This window comes from Typopeltis vanoorti, chromosome 9 (assembly GCF_054136105.1).
Source record: "Typopeltis vanoorti isolate ZY-2024b chromosome 9, IOZ_Tvanoo_1.0, whole genome shotgun sequence".
NCBI lineage: Eukaryota > Metazoa > Arthropoda > Arachnida > Uropygi > Thelyphonidae > Typopeltis > Typopeltis vanoorti.
The window spans coordinates 126,694,447-126,713,326 of record NC_143557.1 but is presented as its reverse complement, the minus strand read 5'-3'; the positions used below and the strand labels follow the sequence as shown (position 1 = coordinate 126,713,326).

The 18,880-nt window shown below is 34.9% G+C and overlaps 1 protein-coding gene across 1 annotated transcript in view; it reads right to left on the bottom strand.

Moving 5' to 3' along the window:
- Window positions 1-15,746, bottom strand: part of LOC150103516 (carbonic anhydrase 7-like) — a 124,401-nt gene extending 108,655 nt beyond the window's left edge. The window contains exon 1 of the mRNA XM_090398239.1: window positions 15,673-15,746. Coding sequence (XP_090254365.1) covers window positions 15,673-15,706 — 34 coding nt within the window. The 5' untranslated portion in view covers window positions 15,707-15,746. The remainder of the gene's footprint in view (window positions 1-15,672) is intronic.
- Window positions 15,747-18,880: the final 3,134 nt, after the last annotated feature.

Here is an 18,880-nt window from a genome sequence, read left to right as displayed (position 1 = left end):
AACCCAGGCACATGGTTACAAAGCGCATAGCCACTAGGCTAACCGCACGGACGTGAAAAATATATAAAGAGATAAAGAGTTACTACAATTTGGAGACGGTGTTATATCGAAACCGTGTTGTATAAGTACCGCGTTATACGAGGGTTATCTGTATAGTTTTAATATAAACACAACCGGTTTTGTCGTTATTTGCAAGCGACTTCACGTGCATAGGCACTGAGAAACTGCAGCACCCCCAATTTTTCTCGATATACAAATATACATATTTATTAATTTATTTATATTTCCTTTTATCATCAACAATCCTATATAATTATCTTATTTTGTATATAAAAAATAATAAAAATCCATCTTGTAGCACTTAGGAGGGCGGAGGACGCTAACACCACTGTGTTTACCACAGTGTCATATTGCTAGTATTTGCTACGCGCACAAGCATATGCACGTCAGTGAGATACGAGCTATTAGCGTAATGCGGCACTGTCCGTCGCGCAGTTCCACTGTTGTTTACATGCAGTTTGCGTCAGCAGTAGAGTGTTCGTAGTGCTTATTGTGTTTACTCCGTCTCTTTAAATATTTGGACATTACAATTAAAGGGTTTAATTGTAGTCCAAAAATTGTAAAGTCATTCCTTTAATTACAATTAAAGGAATGGGTTTTTTAAGTAATTTTAAATTATATCAAACTGTATAATTTTATCGATAATAAACAATATTTTTCATGTTTAATTTTTTTTTTAATTTTTACCATAATTTTGATATTTTATCCAAACACGTATACACTGAACTACAGTGTGTATGTATATTTAGAAAGTTGCAGCACCCCCTCGATTTCAAGCTACGAGTCGCCACTGTTCACGTGTATAAGAAACACAAAAATATATAAAATGGTTACAAACAGTAAAGTGTTAACATGGTGCCAACAAATTCAGAATAGTTCTGAACATGTACCTATTGCTCACTTGCGTGTTCAGTGGATGAATCATCATGACTTGGAAGCAGACAGATTCACATTCAAGTACACAGGATCGAGAATAGTCTCAGTAAATTCCTTTTTTTTTTTTTTTTTTTTTTTTTTTTTTTAAAGCCGCGTAAGATTGCAAATGCATTTTACAGAAAGTATAATCATCACACGACTTACGTCGGGTTTTCGTTACATCGCTAAATCAACAGAGTTATAGGGGTAGGGACTTAACATAATAAGTATACTGTCATTTTAATTTTTAAACCTGATTATAAAACTGTACTGTGCGTTACTGCCGCTATAAAACAGGAGAATAATCACCCAAATCTTCCTCCACCATCACATCTTCATCGCCTACGACAAGGTGAACGACAAGGCTGCGGCTCTTCTGGTGTAACCTATGTTTTTTTGATGAAAATGTCCAACGTGCTTTGCTTATTCCTCTTCTTTTCATCATAAATTTGTTTATAGCAAGCAAACGCATCGTCATGTCGTCAGCATTCACTTCGAGATTCAGACTGTTTGCTAGGCCCACTATTTCTTCACTCAATTTAAAGGTCTTCATTTTGTTCAAAACTTCCAAAATCGTGCGTAAAACTTTTTTTTTTTTGTCTTTCTCCACATGCCACTCATATATTGAGAGAGTTGAGAGAGAGACCACTTGGTCCCAAAACTACAACAATTTTTAACATGATAATTATTGAATGCTTTCCAGAATTGCATGAGAGTCTGGTCGTTTCCTTCGGTAGCAGAAATGGCCTTTGAAAAAAGTTCTCCGTAGATAATAAGCCACTACAAACTCCCTGATCCATCGGTTGGATCAATGTTTGGAGGGAGAAACATGACTTGAACTTGGTGAAGATCACCGATATAAGGCGGATGACCGAGCATTATCTAGAATTAATAAAATTTTAAATTCTACATTTTCTTTCACACAATAGCTTTCCACATTTCACTCGCATTACAGTTAAGTCATCCGCAAACAATTTTTGAGTCATCCACGGCTTCCTATATCTCCGCTAATAAACTGGAAGAGTATGCTTCCTAATGTTTTTGTAGGCTCGTGGATGCTCACTGTGCCATATCACAAATGGTTTCAGTTTATATCCAGCCACATTACCCCTTAAGAGAATCGTAATGTGGTCTTTAAGAGCTTTGAAACCAGGAATAGATTTTAGCTTTTTGTGGAAGAATTGTCCGCGCGGGAATTTTTTTTTTTTTTCCCCCGAAACAAAGAGATCTCATCCACATTAAATATTTGCTGTGGCAAATAATTTTCTTCCGTAATAATTTTATCCAATTTCTCCACAAACTCCTTGGCAACCTTCTCATCGGAACGTGCAGATTCACCATACATTTTCGCATTATGCAGTGCAAAACGCTGCTTGAATCTCATGAACCAACCGGAAGAAGCGTTGAATTGGCAGTCGTAATCGGATCCTGCTTTCTCCTTCAACATGTTGAAGAGACTGTGTCTTAGCGGTTATGGTCACAGTGCTAAGGGGTATGAGCTTTGGTTCAGGTCTTCTATCCATGATGCAAGTAGCTTTTCCATAGCATCGATAGAGCTTATCATTGCTTCGTCCCTATCGTCGTTTTAATGGAAGCAGATCCTTTCACAGCCTCTACGATTTTATCCTTATTTTTGAAAATGGTCATTACTGTAGAATGAGACCATCTGAAGTCATGTGCGATCACACTGACGAGTTTACCAGCTTCATGTTGCTTTATAACTTGCAACTTCCAAAATCAATTGCTCGTCTCTTTTTCTGTGATTCTTCACTAGGTTTTTTTTTTAATTGGGCGTGTAGGAGCCATGTTGCACAAAATATAGCGAAACGATAAATACACAAATAACCTATTTTTTAAACAAAAAATCAACAGAGGAACTGTTAAAGCCACGTGCCGACCGCCGAGGGAGGTTGCCGCTGAATGCGCTGTTGCTACTGCATTGTTGCTAAATAAAAATCTTTTAAAATACTTTACGCTCGCTTGCGTCTTGTTTGAAAGTACAGCAATCCCTCGAATCATGCGTCCCCGATTAGTGCGTCATTTTTTTTTCGATACCCAAATTCGATTAGTGCGCCTATATACATCTTAAAAATAAATGTTACAGATTTTACAAATTTTCGATCTATACATTTTTTATGGCTAACTATTTTAAAAAATCACTCACCAGGATGAAATAATTTAGTTACCGATTTGAAACATCTTACAAAGTTATTTATTAATGGCATACTACACTATTTCCATGTACGCTATGTTCCAAATTAACCGCCAAAATTTATGTCGTCTGCTTTACATAGCATTTTGCTGATCATATCTCGTGCGATTGTTTATCTTACTTTTTATTTTAAAATTATTTTGCTAACCTTTAATCATGAGTAAAAGAATTAGAGAGCAAAAATAGAAGTGTGAAAATGATTCGAAAAGTAATCTGATTGGAAGAAAAATTTGAAATAATAAAGAAAAATGAACAAGGCGAAAAAATGAACACAAAAATGGGTGAATCAACTGCCGAATACAAAGAGAAAGGTAAGGCTGCTTCAAGTTTATCGTGCATGCACTGAAAATCAAAGTATTATAATGATTGAATTAGAGAGACTTCTTTTTACATGGATCGAAGATTGTAACCAAAAACGGATCCCGCTAAACGCTGGCCTTATTAAATCAAAAAGCATTCTCTTTGTAACCTGGAAAGAAAGGGCTATCCATGATGGCAAAGAAGAAGAAGAATTCCACGTTAGTGCTGGTTGATTTGAGCGTTTCAAAAAGAGAAATAGCCTACATAATATTCTAATCACAGGCGAAGCTGCAAGTGCAGATAAGGAGATATCCAGAGAATTTGAAGAAAATTGTGTAAGAAGGGGACTATTATGATCAACAAATATTTAATGTCGATGAAACCAGCCTTTTTTTTTTTTTTTTTTTTTTGAAGCGAATGCCTTCCAAGACTTTTCTAGCCAAATCAGAGAAATCTCAGACTGGTTATAAAGTAGCAAAGTCGAATGAAATTACTGCTAGCAATATGCGAGCCGTTTGAAGGCACATTCTTCCACATTGTGCAAATGATTTTAGAGGCTTTTCAAATGAATTTAAGTTAATTAAATCTCATTCTGAGAAGTTGAGTGATTCCGACCTACTAAATTTAGATGCACAGCGGGAAGATCCTGAAGAATATGAAGAAAATTTAATCACTGACAAGCCCAAAGAGGTTTCACAGAAACAATTTGAAAATAGTTTTTAAGCAGTGATGCTTAGAGACTTACCCTGGTGAAGAGAGAATCAGTAAAATTTGTAGAAGAGGCAATAGGGCCATATCGTTAGTTGTATGGAAAAAAAAAAAAAAGAAACAGAATGCCCGCCAAAGTACGTTAGCTCATTTGTCTGTTAAGAAGCAGAATAATAAATTTACATTCTGAATATGTTTTATTGTCTTTCAGCTTCATGGTTTTCCTTTAACTAGCCCTGAGACATACCCTAATTCTTATATTAAAAAAAAACAAAAAAACTTAAGGGTCAAAAAAAGAAATCTGAGGAACGAATTATACATTTTCCCATAGTTATTATATTCGGTTAATGCGCCTGTTTTAAAAATCGCATTAGGCACATTAATCGACGGATTGCTGTATAGTCGAAAATAGTATTTATTCCATTATGGGATCACGGACGTATCTTCGAACGGACGTAAGTCGAGGGATGATTGTACTACATTTCTTTTGGGACACCATGCGGATTGGCTTAAGATAACAGGTGTTGATATTGCTGTAACCTCATATCTTTGCTATTCTATGAGCTCTGACATGTTCTTCGATGCGTTACTCAATAAAGTTTTCCGTCTGTTAGTGTTTCTGCGGTCAGACATGAACTTGACGGTATTTCGGAGGAATGTTGTAGGAAGGATCGAAATAAGGATTGCATTCTAATGAGAGGAGTGAAAATGTTTTGTTCTGGTTAACTTGACTGAAATAGAGCCAATGTAGAGAAGTAAAACTTTTAGCTTCCCCATTGTCAGAGGGAAGTTGAATATTCTTTTTGGCTGGAAAGAAGTCTAGAGACCATATGTTTGTCGGGACAGTTTTGCAAGAATTGCAGTTCTTTGGTAAACCCGACTTCATCTTTAGACAGTGAGTTCGCACTCTCGGGGCTGAGATAATGTCTAATTTTTGACGTTTATAATCATGTACACAAGCATTGGGTATCTATTAGCATATGATATTTTCTGTATATGGAGATATTTTCGATTTTATTTTCGAGATGATTCAGTCAGTTTTAAATCTAAGAAATGGAGGATTCAAAAAATTGAAAGATATTGTTGATGGTGGCTCCAAGAAAATGTCTTTTCTATACCTTAAGGATTGAGGAGATAACATTCTTCCAAGGCGTTTTCTTCAAATAACGCCATATAGATAAATGGCTAGAACTAGCTAAAGAGGGCTACTCATGACTAGCTCTGAACATGGTAATCATTATATTTGAAGTAACCCGATGTCAGGCAATGGTTAAGTAGTCATGAGATGTTTGGATAACTTATCTTCTATAATATAAACAGTTCTTCAATCGGAACGTTAATAAATAAACTGAGATTACATCAAAGCTGGCTATGATGTCCTACTTCATCGAGATGGGTGTTGCTAATAGTAAAAGCTAAGTGTTCAAAGTTTTAATTTTGCTTTCTTTTTATAAAAAAAACGATGACTGACCTGTCAGAACATTTAATAGTCTAGCAAGATGTCGGAGATCTATACCTTTAACAACTGGACGTAAAGGAATATGCTCCTTATAAATTCTGAGAATTCCGTAAAAGCAAAAAATGAAAGGATAAAGAGATCTAAGAGACAACTTAGTGTGCGGACTAAATTTATAGTAGTTGTAAGGAGTTGCTAGTACAGTTTTGTAACTGTTTAGAAGAGCCATGATTTAATAAAGCATACATATCCGTGTGAAAAAGTTGGATCCTCCTGCCATATTCATCTTCGAGAATTATTATTTAATTAATCCGGTTGAACAGTAACCATTTGGCTAATGTGTTCCGCAGACCTCTAGCTTTTCCGACATTGGGAAGTTTCGCTGTATTCATCGAGAAATCCCATTGAAAACGAGCAAAGAAAGAAATGAAGTAGATATCGGATAGAAGATACGCCCTTCACTAGTAATAGTATCGTACTTCTGGGTAGACCTTGAAGAATGTCACTCTTTATGTTGGTTTTTGTCCACTGAAGCAGTGCTATATTAGCACTGATTCCTGGCATCTGAGTCGTTTTATTACCACTAAATTCACTCAAATAAAACATACGAGACGGATCTTATTATATTATGATACCGGTTATGATAGTAATCTCAAAAGAAGTTATAACATCAAATTAACCCGTCAAAATCCTACGCAATTTCCTTGGTGTGTACCTTAAACAATAAAAGGGATTCCTGACATGCGTTTTTCACAGAAACTTCGAACAGCCTTGCAAGGGCTTTTTGTTTTGCATGAATCATGGTCAGATGGAATTACAGTGGGGTTCTATTATGGAAATACTATATAGCGTGAGAGACTTCCGGATAATAATAATAAAAATGAAAGCTTGCTCTAACCAGGATTGCGACATTCATGACATAAATATTGCAACTGCATTCAGGGAAATCAGAATAAATTGTAATAAATATCCTCTTAGCTACAGCTGAGAAATGAATGACGTGACTAATAATTAAATATCTCCGCACGCGCGCGCGCGCACACACACAACTCCCTATAGTTTCAAATCTTGAAGGTAAGACATCGAAATCCACTTATTACATGAAGTCGCATGTAACATAGAAAAAGTTCCCTAGAAGATACCGACAAACATTTCAACGTCTGATCAATCCTGAAGTACAGTAATCAATTTAATGAACTGAAATACAGAAATCAATTTAAGAAAAAAAATTAAAATTCATATAATCTTTGCTAAGCCCATCTAAACTTCGTTTCATAGGATGTGTCAATATATTATATTTAAAAATATATATTTATTTATTGGCAGATGGCTTTTCACTATCGGTAGGCTTATAACATCACTCACTGAATATTTAAATAGCGCACAATATTCTCAAATAAAGTTTAGTATTTCCGATTGTTCCTTATTTCAAGCTAATATGCCTTCCTGTTAGCCAATATAAGGGAAACCATTCATCCAAGTAAAGTTTGCATAATACATAACCTACAAGTATGTCCTTGTAAGGAGGGCGGATCAGTGATCTCCAACTTCAGAAGAACAGTTAAACTGTTGAAGAAGGACGTCACAAAGTTTCGTACTTCTTGATATCCAAACGGCGAATATCAAAGTACACAAACTTGGCAGCACGCCCTTTTTCGCGTGATTCATGAGAACCGCAAGACACATCGGAAACACTGAAGCGTGTTTTAGAAATGGGGCTAGTTTTACATCAAAGATTTTGTCTGTTTGTGCAGACGGGATGATGGAAATGCTGAAGTGAAATTGACAGTAACGTAAACATACGAGGATCTGGGGCGGTGAGGGTGGAGAACCAATTCATGTTTAAACTGTCTCAGAAACCTAGGGGGGTAAAGTAATTACTTTAAGTATATAGGAGAATGACTATAGACGGTGAAAAGAACATTATATTTGTTTCGCATGAAGACACAACAAGAATAACTACTGTGCTTTATGGTATATTTCCACATAAATTTCATCTACTGATAGAAGCTGGTCTGGTCATTACTCATTTTTTTTACCAAAAAAAAAGAAAAAAAAAGGAGAATTTATGAAGCTTTAAAGCAGAATAACACAGCAGTTTAGTCTGCGTTCCCCCCCCCCTAAATTTTCTTATTCCCCATCGAGAGTCATGCTATGTGGTTATAGCGACATTTGGCAAGTACGAGAATCACCTATTCCATAGCCTGCTCCATCAAAAACTTTCAATGCAATTATTAATAATAATAATAAAACTAGAGCACTTTAAAAATAGCGAAAAACTCCCCCCAGAGAGAGCATCATTTTGTTTCTATTTACCTTTCTTCTCCTTCGCAAACATCTCTACGGGTCACATCAGTCAATCGATTTCGAACTATATTTAGAATATAGCTGTCTGTAACATGGCTTAAGGTGTCTGAAATATTTTACTAAACCGGGCCTAAAATTAACGAGGAGGAGAATTGTATGGAAATATTCCTTAAGAATATTTACAGACTTCTTCTGTAGGATAGGAAATATATCCTACAGAAGAAGCGACAAACGCAATACCATTACCAGCGACAACAATGGGCACCATGGCTATTTGTTCATCACACTATGGTATCCGTTGACTTCTTTCCATCCAAACAGTGTACGTTCATTGAGAATGTGTTTCTGGCCTATTTGTCTTTTACAAGAGATGAAAAAAACTCTTTTCGAAAAAACTGAATCGATCATTGTCTCTTTCAGCAAGTAGCTGATTCTAGATTTCAACCAACCTTTTACTTCCTCTGTACTTGGTTCACTTTTTTTTTTTTTTTTCTTTTTTTACACACGCGATTTTTGAGATACATATTATCCCAAATCCAAAAATAGAAAGAAAAAAAAAATTACAAGGAAAAAATAATACGTTCGGTTGTCTGCTTCCCCACATCCCAGATGAATGTGTAGATGGGAAGAAAAGTAAGATCTCTCACACAAAATTAATACACAGAAGTTTACAGTGAATGCAAATCCAGGATGCAGCAGTGCCGGATTTACGTATAAGCTAAAAAATCTACAGCTTAGGCCCTCGCAATCTGCCGGAGCCTCAAATAAAAAAACAAAAAAATATAAAACTTGATAAAAAAAATATTCGTAGAAAAATCACTCAAATGAAGTCAGACATATCACAGCTAAAGAGAATAAAAAATGAACTGAGAGCAACTGTGTCTCAAGAAATATTGTCTGCACTTAGCATTATATGTATAGAAAGCGATAAGTTACGTAGCATATCTTTTGATGACATAATTAATGATTTTGCTTTGGGGAAATCAAGAAAGAAAATGTTTTAAGTTATATCTTAGAGCCTTTTAGAGGATTATATAATATAATTATTTCTATTAAATATTGTTGTATTATAACAATTTATCCACTCCATATTTTCAATATTAATTTATTGAATTATTAATTTATTAATATGTGATGTCTACTGTCAAATTTTCACCTGAATAAACGATTAATTTTTTAATATACCACCAATTATGTTGTTATATTAATTTAATTTTTACTTTTTATTTTCCTATTTTAATTTAAAACTTTCTGTTCTATGAGCCTTATTTGTGGTGTAATTATTTCTGTGATTTTATAAACGCATACTTTATTATTTTTTAAATAAAAATTAAAAGACAATATATTGTCATATATTAAGAAGGCGTATATATTTTAAATTTTTCTGAGACCAAATGATGTAATTTAAAACAGTAGGGGGCCTCTGAGTTTTGTATAGCTTAGGGCCCCAGCAAGTCTAAATCCGGCCCCGCCAGGATGTGATGGTCTTGTTCGAAACCGGTGTTCTAAAAGTCAGTTTTTGAAGGATTAAAACAATAAAAAAATAGAATTACTTATGATAACATTAAGTAGAAAGTCTGACCATGTTACTGAGCTATCATTGCTTAAAAAAAAAAAAAAACTTCAGACTCCGTAGCTCGGCCAGTATCGACAATGCATTTTGATTGGATAAACCTAGTTGCTTAGGTCGTAAAACAAACAAAAATTTCACATATCAAGACGTTTTTGTTCCTTTGTTAAATCTTAATTTCCGTTTTCAATATGTGCGAATATTATCGTGCAAGCGATACTGAATGAATTGAAATTTAAAACATGCAGCTAGTCTCATTTTGTTTTCCACTAAGAGAATGTCCTCCTCCTCCTTGATGTAAGAAAATTATCCTTATAAAGATGGTATAAAATTCTTAATGGTGTTATTTTATATGAAAAGACAGGATCTACTTGCTTTCGTTAAAAGATTCTTGTTTTCATTCACTTGTTCAAAAACAATAACCGTTAAGGGATGGGAAAAAAGCAAAGTCTTAAAACTTATAACGAAGCTACGCGATTCATATGAGAATTTTTAAAATCTATTTTACTATTATAAATTTCAAAGGGTGTGTGGAAAGTAATGTAAACAATGTGAAACTGCTGACTCAACATACATCAAAGGACCCCGCTGGGTGTAAACAGCATCAGCACAATACTGGTAAGCTGTTCGATTGTTATTATTGTAAATTAACAGTAGGGGAAATATGACTGTAGTTTTTTTGTCGCCAGTTGCAACCAAGGGCTGAACAGTTCATCAGAAGTGTATACAGCTGTAGACGCATTGCTCAACCCAGTAGCCACCTTCATGTCATTTTTCATAAATGCTATTATTTTTATGTTGTATTTGGACTTACAACTGTGACGTTACTGAAAGAGCCCTAGTTAAGAATAGATTGTGATAGTGACTTGAACAAAAGCAAAAACTAAATACACGATGAATAACTGTCACACCTGAAACTGTAGCTGACAGCTGGAATCTCAGGCAACATTAGCTTCGTACCGCCAACTCGCATTGGCTGTGGAAAAAGACTGCAAACTTCTACTTCAATACTTTCAAAAGTGAGTGTGGCTTATTTTATTTAGTTTCATTTACATTCCCATGACATGAAGCTACAAACTCTCTTTGAATTATGAATGTGCATGTTTTTTTTTTTTTTATTTAAAGTTTGATTAAATTACAGATGTAGCAACTAAGGCTCTCTGTTAATTCGGTGTGTTCTCTGGTTGATTGGTTTGTTTGTTTCGGGATTAAAAAGAAAAAAAAATCGGAAAGAAATCTGCCACCTACAGTTGAAAAGTCGTTCCCGTAGATTCAAACTCGGATCTTTTTAACAAAAGGTCAAATGTCATTTCATCCTCGAGAATACGGTGAATATATAAATTTGTGTTGCTGATGCTGATTTATACAGGTGATATAGAAGAAGGTAAAACGGTTGTTTAAAATGCCTGTAAATAAACCCCTAATCACAGCATTAACTCTGATGCTGGTTATTTTATTCGATGGAAGAGAGAAGACACCGAGCGAGAGATAGAGGAGTAGAAAATTCTGTATTTAAACAGATGTCAAAAACGCCTTCTGATGAATACTATAAATGTGATACGAGAGAGGCTCATTCTGTACACCATTGCGACCTATATAACATAAAGAAAATATGTGAGCTTTAAGTTTAACACACACACACACACACACACACACACACACACACACACACACAGGGCTTTGTAAGAGACGATTAAAAAAATTATTTAAATAGGGTCCGCGACTGGGAAACGTTTGATAGGTACGGTTGGAGAGATATTCGGTTTCACCGCGAGCTTTCATCTGAAAACATTTCTAAAAGTGTTCAGTTCTAGAGGAACATTTACAATGATGTACAGAACAGAGAAACAGGAAAGATCCGTGGAACGCAAGTTCGTGCTTTCCCGTGGTATTCCTACATATACGAAAAGATCTTGGGCAAGCAAATAATACACCTTAATTATAACTTCGTGTTAGGTTCGTATCATTATCTTGATACCTTTCAAGATAATTCTTGAAAGGTATCAAATTCTTGTCAGTTATCTGTAGTGAAGCTCGCAATATGTGGAGATGATTATAAAATATGGATTTTTCAATTTTTTAATTACCTCCACCCATTGCGAATTTCAGTCATTCAAGTCTATGAGTTTCGAGAGTCTGCTAAAACTAGTGGCGCATACGTTTCGTTGAGGCTGAAGTTACCATAAATAATCTTCCATCAGCACAGGACTGATTTTCTTACGGAGCAACCCAGAAAGGGTTTTGTATGTGAATCCCAGCCAAAAAGTTGGGAATCTATCGTACATTAATATCGTACTCGAACTCTGCTGTTCTGTTGCACGAATTTTTCATCCCGCAAAGCAGACAAATTGGCCACAAGAACATATACAATTAACAGACATACTGGAATCATAGCCTGAGATGCTTCGGCCGTAAATCCAAACAACCAACCAATCTTCATAAGTGGCCCAGAACTTCTTTTTTTTTTCCCAAGCCATTTCTTAAGGCTTGCGGTAAGCAGGATGCTAGTCTCACACCGTGAAATTCATTGCTCTGCTGCCTAGAAACGTTCAAAAACATCCATGCCAGCAGTGGAATTCCAACTGAGACGTGCTAGCCACTTGGTCAACGAGGCTGAAGTAATGGTGTTTCGGATATATGTATGCTTGAATTTCTGTTTCCCTACTCAAGCTATTTAGGATAGAGTTAGTATGGCATTTTTTTTTTTTTTTTTTTTTTTTTGTTTAGATGGTACTTGATGGATCTGTCGTAAACATGAAGACAGACACGTGAATAGCGTATCATTTGAGTGAAACTCAGAAAACAAAAGTTGAAAACCTGAAATAAGCCTTTTATGTCAATGTTTATTAACCAATATTTGTCAATCTAAAGTCAAAATAGTTGAAGAGAAAAAAAATCTGAGAAGCTTTGTACAAAATGAGAAGCAGTTTAACTCTTACTGTGATAACAAAGAAAATAAATAAATATCAACATAGAGACCATAAAATTTATTTCATGCAAATTAATCCAAAATAAATAAATAGATAACATATTGGCAAATTTCTTTTCTCCCAATATATATATATATATATATATATATATATATATATATATATATATATATATATGTCAACTTTTAAAACATCTGCAGAAATGATATTCTGTAATTGTTCCAAAAGTTGGTAAAGGCCCAGAGAATTTAATAACCTGAAGAACAACACTGCTTGAAGGTCATCACCGCGATTAAAGATAATTTTTCATTTACAGATACTCAAATTGATTAAAAATCTTTATGATCTAATCACAAATATGATATCCATTTACTGTGACACATTAATGACAGAGTAGCCATGAGACAAGCATTAATATATGTCGGCGGAAATGTTCATCAGCCAATTTTGTTAGGGTAAAAAAAATTGCTGCAGCCTCTGCGTGTGATCCCTACAGTCAGTTTATGTTGAAAAGGCATAGAAAAATTCTCCAGTTTTTGGCTCCTTGAGCCAAAAACTGGAGACTTTTTCTATGCCTTTCTGTACAGTAGGACAGTATGTACCTGGAATTTTTGAGATAAACTAGACAGGCATTTTCTAATCTGCTTGCTTACAATGGAGAAAAAAATAGCTTATTCATGTTGTTTAGAACCAGGGGTGGCTCGTGCATAGGCACTGCGAAACTGCAGAACCCCCATTTTTTTCTCGATATATAAATATATTTCTTAATTTATTTATATTTGCTTGTAATATTTAATTTTATCATCAACAATCCTATACAATTCTTTTATTTTGTATAAAAATAATAAAAATCCATCTTGTAGCACTTAGGAGGGTGAAGGACGCTAGCAGCACACATATTTTATCATATTGCAGTATTTGTAGTATTTGCTACGCGCGCAAGCATATGGACGTCATAGTGAGATGCGAGCTATTAGCGTAATACGGCACTGTCCGTCGCGCAGTTCCACTGTTGTTTATATGCAGTTTGCGAGAGTAGTAGAATGTTCATAGTGCTTATCGTGTTTACTCCGTCTCTTTAAATATTTGGACATTACAATTAAAGACATAACATTTGTTATAGTTTTTATTTTAGAACATTATTGGGGTTATGATAATGGATTTTATTTTTAAGTAATTTTGAATTATACCAAATGTATAATTTTATTGATAATAAACAATATTTTCTCATGAAACAAAACAAGAATATTTTTATTTTATTTTTTATTAATTTTATTTTTAAGTAATTTTGAATTATACCAAACTGTATAATTTTATTGATCAGAAACAATATTTTTCATGTTTAATTTTTTTTTTTAATTTTTATCATAATTTTGATATTTTATCCAAACACGTATACACTGAACTTAATGTGTATGTATATTTCGAAAGTTGCAGCACCCCCACGATTTCAAGCCACGAGCCGCCACTGTTTAGAACTAAAAGTCAGAAAAGCAATGCCTACTACGCCAAAGACATCTCTTGCGGAAGGCAGTCGCTGTTATTGGAGCTTCAACTTGCTTCAAGGAAATAAGCAGATTCAATGTAAGAAATTTTATTATCACTGAGGTAAGTCTACACTTAGTACTTCCAAACTTTATCTCAAGGCAATCTCTTCTTGTTTTCCCTGGAGATAAACAGCTCAGAAACATAAAGTAAGCATTATGAATACTATTGCCAGCAGTTTTTCAGTCTTTGCATAAGCTAAATCTGTTCTGCTGGTGAAAACGGATTAAAAACATGAGTCTGAAAGAAAAAAAAAAAAAAAAGCAAGAAAAGCGAGAGGTGGGTCAAGGACTGTCAATTTAACTTTTATTTCGTATAAATTCTAATGCATTTTTACCCCTATAATTGTACTTTAAATTTTGTTGGCCAGTTGACACTGATATATTGTGCATTTACGATTGTGTAGTAGTGTTTCTGTCGCTCATGATCAGCTTACTCTCTAACCAGCCTTATTCAAATGTATTAACAAGAAGAACACTTTCATATAACAGCATTTGAAATAATTTCCTATGGAGTACAAGGTATGTTAAACATGAAATGTTTTGAATAAAAAAAAATTACATTTTTAAAAAATATCAGCACAAACTCTGAAACACTGCACCATTTAATGTAAAATTTGTTTTAAAAAATTCCTCACCTTAGAGGAAAAGAATTTTAAAAAAAATGACAGCTGATGACAAAACCCTCGGCCATAAGAATACTGTTGTATCACGTGAAACGGACTGTGTCCTAAAGCCAGGAATTCATGTTATTTAAAGTTTTAATTAAGATCCAGACTTTATTCTGGCCTCCAAATGAAGGTCTAGAACCTATTTAAAAGCATTAATATATATAAGTCGATTTACAAACCACTGGATAGGGTTCGTATTTTGAATTAGTGTGCTAATGGCATTCTGATGCGAAGATTATTAGAGTCAAATCTAGTCCCAGCAGTTTCTAATACATTGTTTGCTATTTTGGAGTTTATCAAGTTGTATCGAAACTTAGATTACATTTAAGGTGGCAACACTTTCTGATTATGTAGATGAGTACAAAACCTAAAATACATTATGACTGGGATGAAAGCTTAAAACATGGACAAATTCTTGCTATTTCTATTAATAAAACGCGAGATGCAAACCGAGATAAAGAAAACCTTTTAAGTTCTTGAAATCCATTTATACAAAGCTGCTAAGTATGTAGGTGGCTAATAGCAAGTAAAACAATGAAAAAAAGCAATATAAATCGTCGATTTTAAAATGAATACTTTGGTAAAAAGGTATACTTGATACTATTATCTATTTCCTCGTATTATATCCTCCTAATATTATACCAAATTTCCCTATACTGTTACTAGAAATGTAAAAGAAATAAAACAGGTAATATAATATTAATAATACGCTATCATTTACTTTGAGGAAAATTAGCACCAAATTTGTAAAACCCTCTTATATGCTAAAAAATTAGATTATGACCAACATTATTTGGCTTTTAATGAGAGAAATCAGTAAAACAAACTAACACAAAATATTGCCCACATGCCAATTCGATTTATCATTCTCTCTTCTCTCCCGCATCACTTCGATTTTCTCTGCACCATCCATGCTCTGCACGGCAGCGCAACTCTGAAAAGGTGAACGGTGGAAACGCGCGCGCGCGCTGAGGTTAAAAAAGGACAAAGGGAGCCTACCGTTGTGATCTTCATAGCCCCAGTCGGTTGCCATTGATGCTATCCACGGAGTTGTTTCGAGGGGGATACGGCTGTGGTCTGACGAAGATGCAAACTCCTAATCGCTATTTCCCGATTCAGAGGAGCTGCTCTAAAGCCATAATGATGTGCGCATGCGTCGTAACAAACGTAATATATTCGGAGAAAGTTGATGCTTTTTCCCCCACCTCTTGTATCATTCATAATGTAACTCTGGTAAGCTGGAATGGGATATCCAATAAGAACTGCTTGCTTGTAAATACACGTACCGAGTCACAACACAGCACTATACGTGTTAAATGTGAAATGAAACCTGTTTCATAAGTTTTCCAAGATGTGTTTGTGTTCATATCGTCAGCCAGATCACAGCCACACAGAATGAGGAAGTGAGGTCAACAGGAAGCCATAATATCTAGTTCTATTGTGCTTTCGCGACTCTCATTAAATCGAAGCACTGTTAACTTCAACAGGTTTGGCACTAAATAGAAATCTCCCTGTCACTGTGCCAACTAGAAATACGAAAAAAAAAAAGTCGTCTGGCAGTGGGAGATTTTAGTATTTGCCAACCGCTTCATACGACTTTTGAAACGTATGTAGCTGAAACTTTTTATGACGATTTTCTGTACTGAAAGACAGGCAAGTTAGCATTAACCCCTAAGAAATTAATTTAAATTTCAAATGAAGTTCTTTTCCCCCTTCTCTAAGACCAATCGTGAAACGAGGCCTAAAAATTATAAGTTACAGAATATCATTTTTTACATTAAATATTAAAAAGCGTGAGTGGTGTTTGTTTAATTTTCTAAAATGCGGTCTTACATATTTGTATTAAATTGAAGTTATCTTCTCGGAATATGGCAAAAAAATAGGATAAAAGATACTGTTAGTGGACTTCACAGAATGCTTAAGTCACGTTGTTCATCTATCTGTGTAATAGATAATATCGTTCCAGCAGAATAGGGAGTGATAAAATTTGGTATTTGTAATCTTTACTGAAATTTGCAATGCCTGTTGCTTCAGGCCATGTTAATAATCATTATGTTATCTATGGCAATCTTGGTGTTCTCTTCTTATCTTTGAGGAAATTTCTGTTTAGAAATTTAGATAACATAATCATTATCTTGGCCTGAGGGTAAAAAAAGTAGTTATGGATTCTACGAACGTCATTAAATCTGGAACAGAAATAAAGCACACTTAAAAGAGTGACATTTTCTTCGGCCTATAAATAACTATTTACGTTACCATGTTTAAGTAATTTCGCTAAAAATAGCATCGTTTCAACAGAAATATTTTTTCAAAAATCGGATCACTGTATGAAAATTCAATAATAACACTTTATTGTTATTATACAACTGCGGTCGATCATAATTTGATTTTTTCTCATGTTATAATAACAATATAGCAGAGAGCTGAAAATACTGGAATAAATGTTAATTCCAATGTAAGGACATTTTTTTTTTTTTTTTGGTTGTAAATTTGTTGACTGGGTCATACATGACAATCTTAGCCGTTAACATGTAAACAGTTCATGGTTAACTAGTGTTGGGAAGTTTGAAAAGGTGGCAACATACGAGGGAAGGAATACCCAAAATCTTTTTTTAAGCGAAGCTACGTAAATCAAGTCTTACATGAACGAACTGAGTTGATTTTTTTCCCCTCTCCATCCAATAAAAAATTCTGGGTTTTTACTCCACAAAATAAGCAAACCAATCCGTGTCACGTGCTTACAAACATTATGAACAAACGTCACTGTCAACTAATGTGATACCATCTTGCTTAGAGGATGCCTAAAGTGGCTTCAAAAATTCCATGTTCGGTATCCAGAGCGAGAGATTACTTATTTATCTTAGTCTACTACAGGCGAAACTGATAAAAACATTTGACAGATTCAAATAGTATCACTTCTAAAATCGTAGGATCCATCCTCTCTCTCTCTCTCCCATATAGCTATAAGAACTTTTGCGTGCTCTAACATTATAGCTCCTTATCAATATTGCACACATGCACACCGAAGAAGAGAGGATTGCCTTGTTATCTCACCAAAGAAAAATTTATAAACCTCGAAAATTAAATGAAAGGCAAGATATCGCTCCGGTACACCCTCTAAGAACGATATGTCAGGTGTCTATTATATTAATGATTAAATTGCGAGATATTCTGTTTGAAGGTACTTCATTATGATAACCGATACTGATGGCAAAAACTAATTAGACTACTTACAGGGAGAGAGAAAGAAGTCGAATTTGCAAGACTAAGAATAAAAAAGTGGACATCTTTCATCTTTCCATATCACACGAGGAATGCAAAGTTCCGCTTCCGTCTTCATCTAGGTCACCAGTTGACTGGGTCACACATGAAGGTGACCTTGAGATGAATACCGATTTATTGATCAAGCCACAGAAGCAGCGGCGAAAGAACACGGAGCGCAAAAGCAGAGAATCCCACTCCTAGAGTGGCATCCTTTTATTCTCGCTCGTTGTGTGTGGAGATTAGCTTTGCGTGAAGTTGAATAACGCCCATAACACGCTGATACAATTCCGTCCTCTGTATTGCACGCCCTACAGGCAACCATGCCAGAAAGGTAACATCTTTAGCAGTGAAAACAGTCTCGGCGTAACCATACGTTTACAAATCTTATCGTAATGATTTTATGAAGAAAATCTAACCGAAAGAAATTTGCGGCCATTTCTATGAAAGAGGTTTTAGACGGATTTTTTGAGAAAAATAAAATCAGTTGTCGTATACAAGCCGACTTAGTGATCTTTGAAATTCCTCCTTTCAGCAAACAATTTTTCCCCTCCAACAATGCGAAATGTTAAACAATTCGAAAGATCAATTTTTGCCATCTCTCGCATGGAACGGTTGCAACAGCCTCCACTTCTTTAATCGATGAAAAATAAGCGATCTTTCAAAGTGAGACTTAAGTTTTGTTGAGTACAAAGAAAGTTATATATTTTATTATTAAAAAGCACTTTAAAAGAGTTCACCCTGGTGGTTAAACTATTCAAAGAGTGAAACAAACACATGAGTATGTAAAAGTTCGTAGCAGCATGCACAAGCATACGTGAGTGTATGTTTTTCAATTGCAAGCAGTCTGTCCAGTTCATATGCTTTTACAGGTGGGGGAGACCTCTCTCCTCCTGAACCTTTTCTGGAGTAAAAACACTGCCATCTCCATATACATAAGACCGAC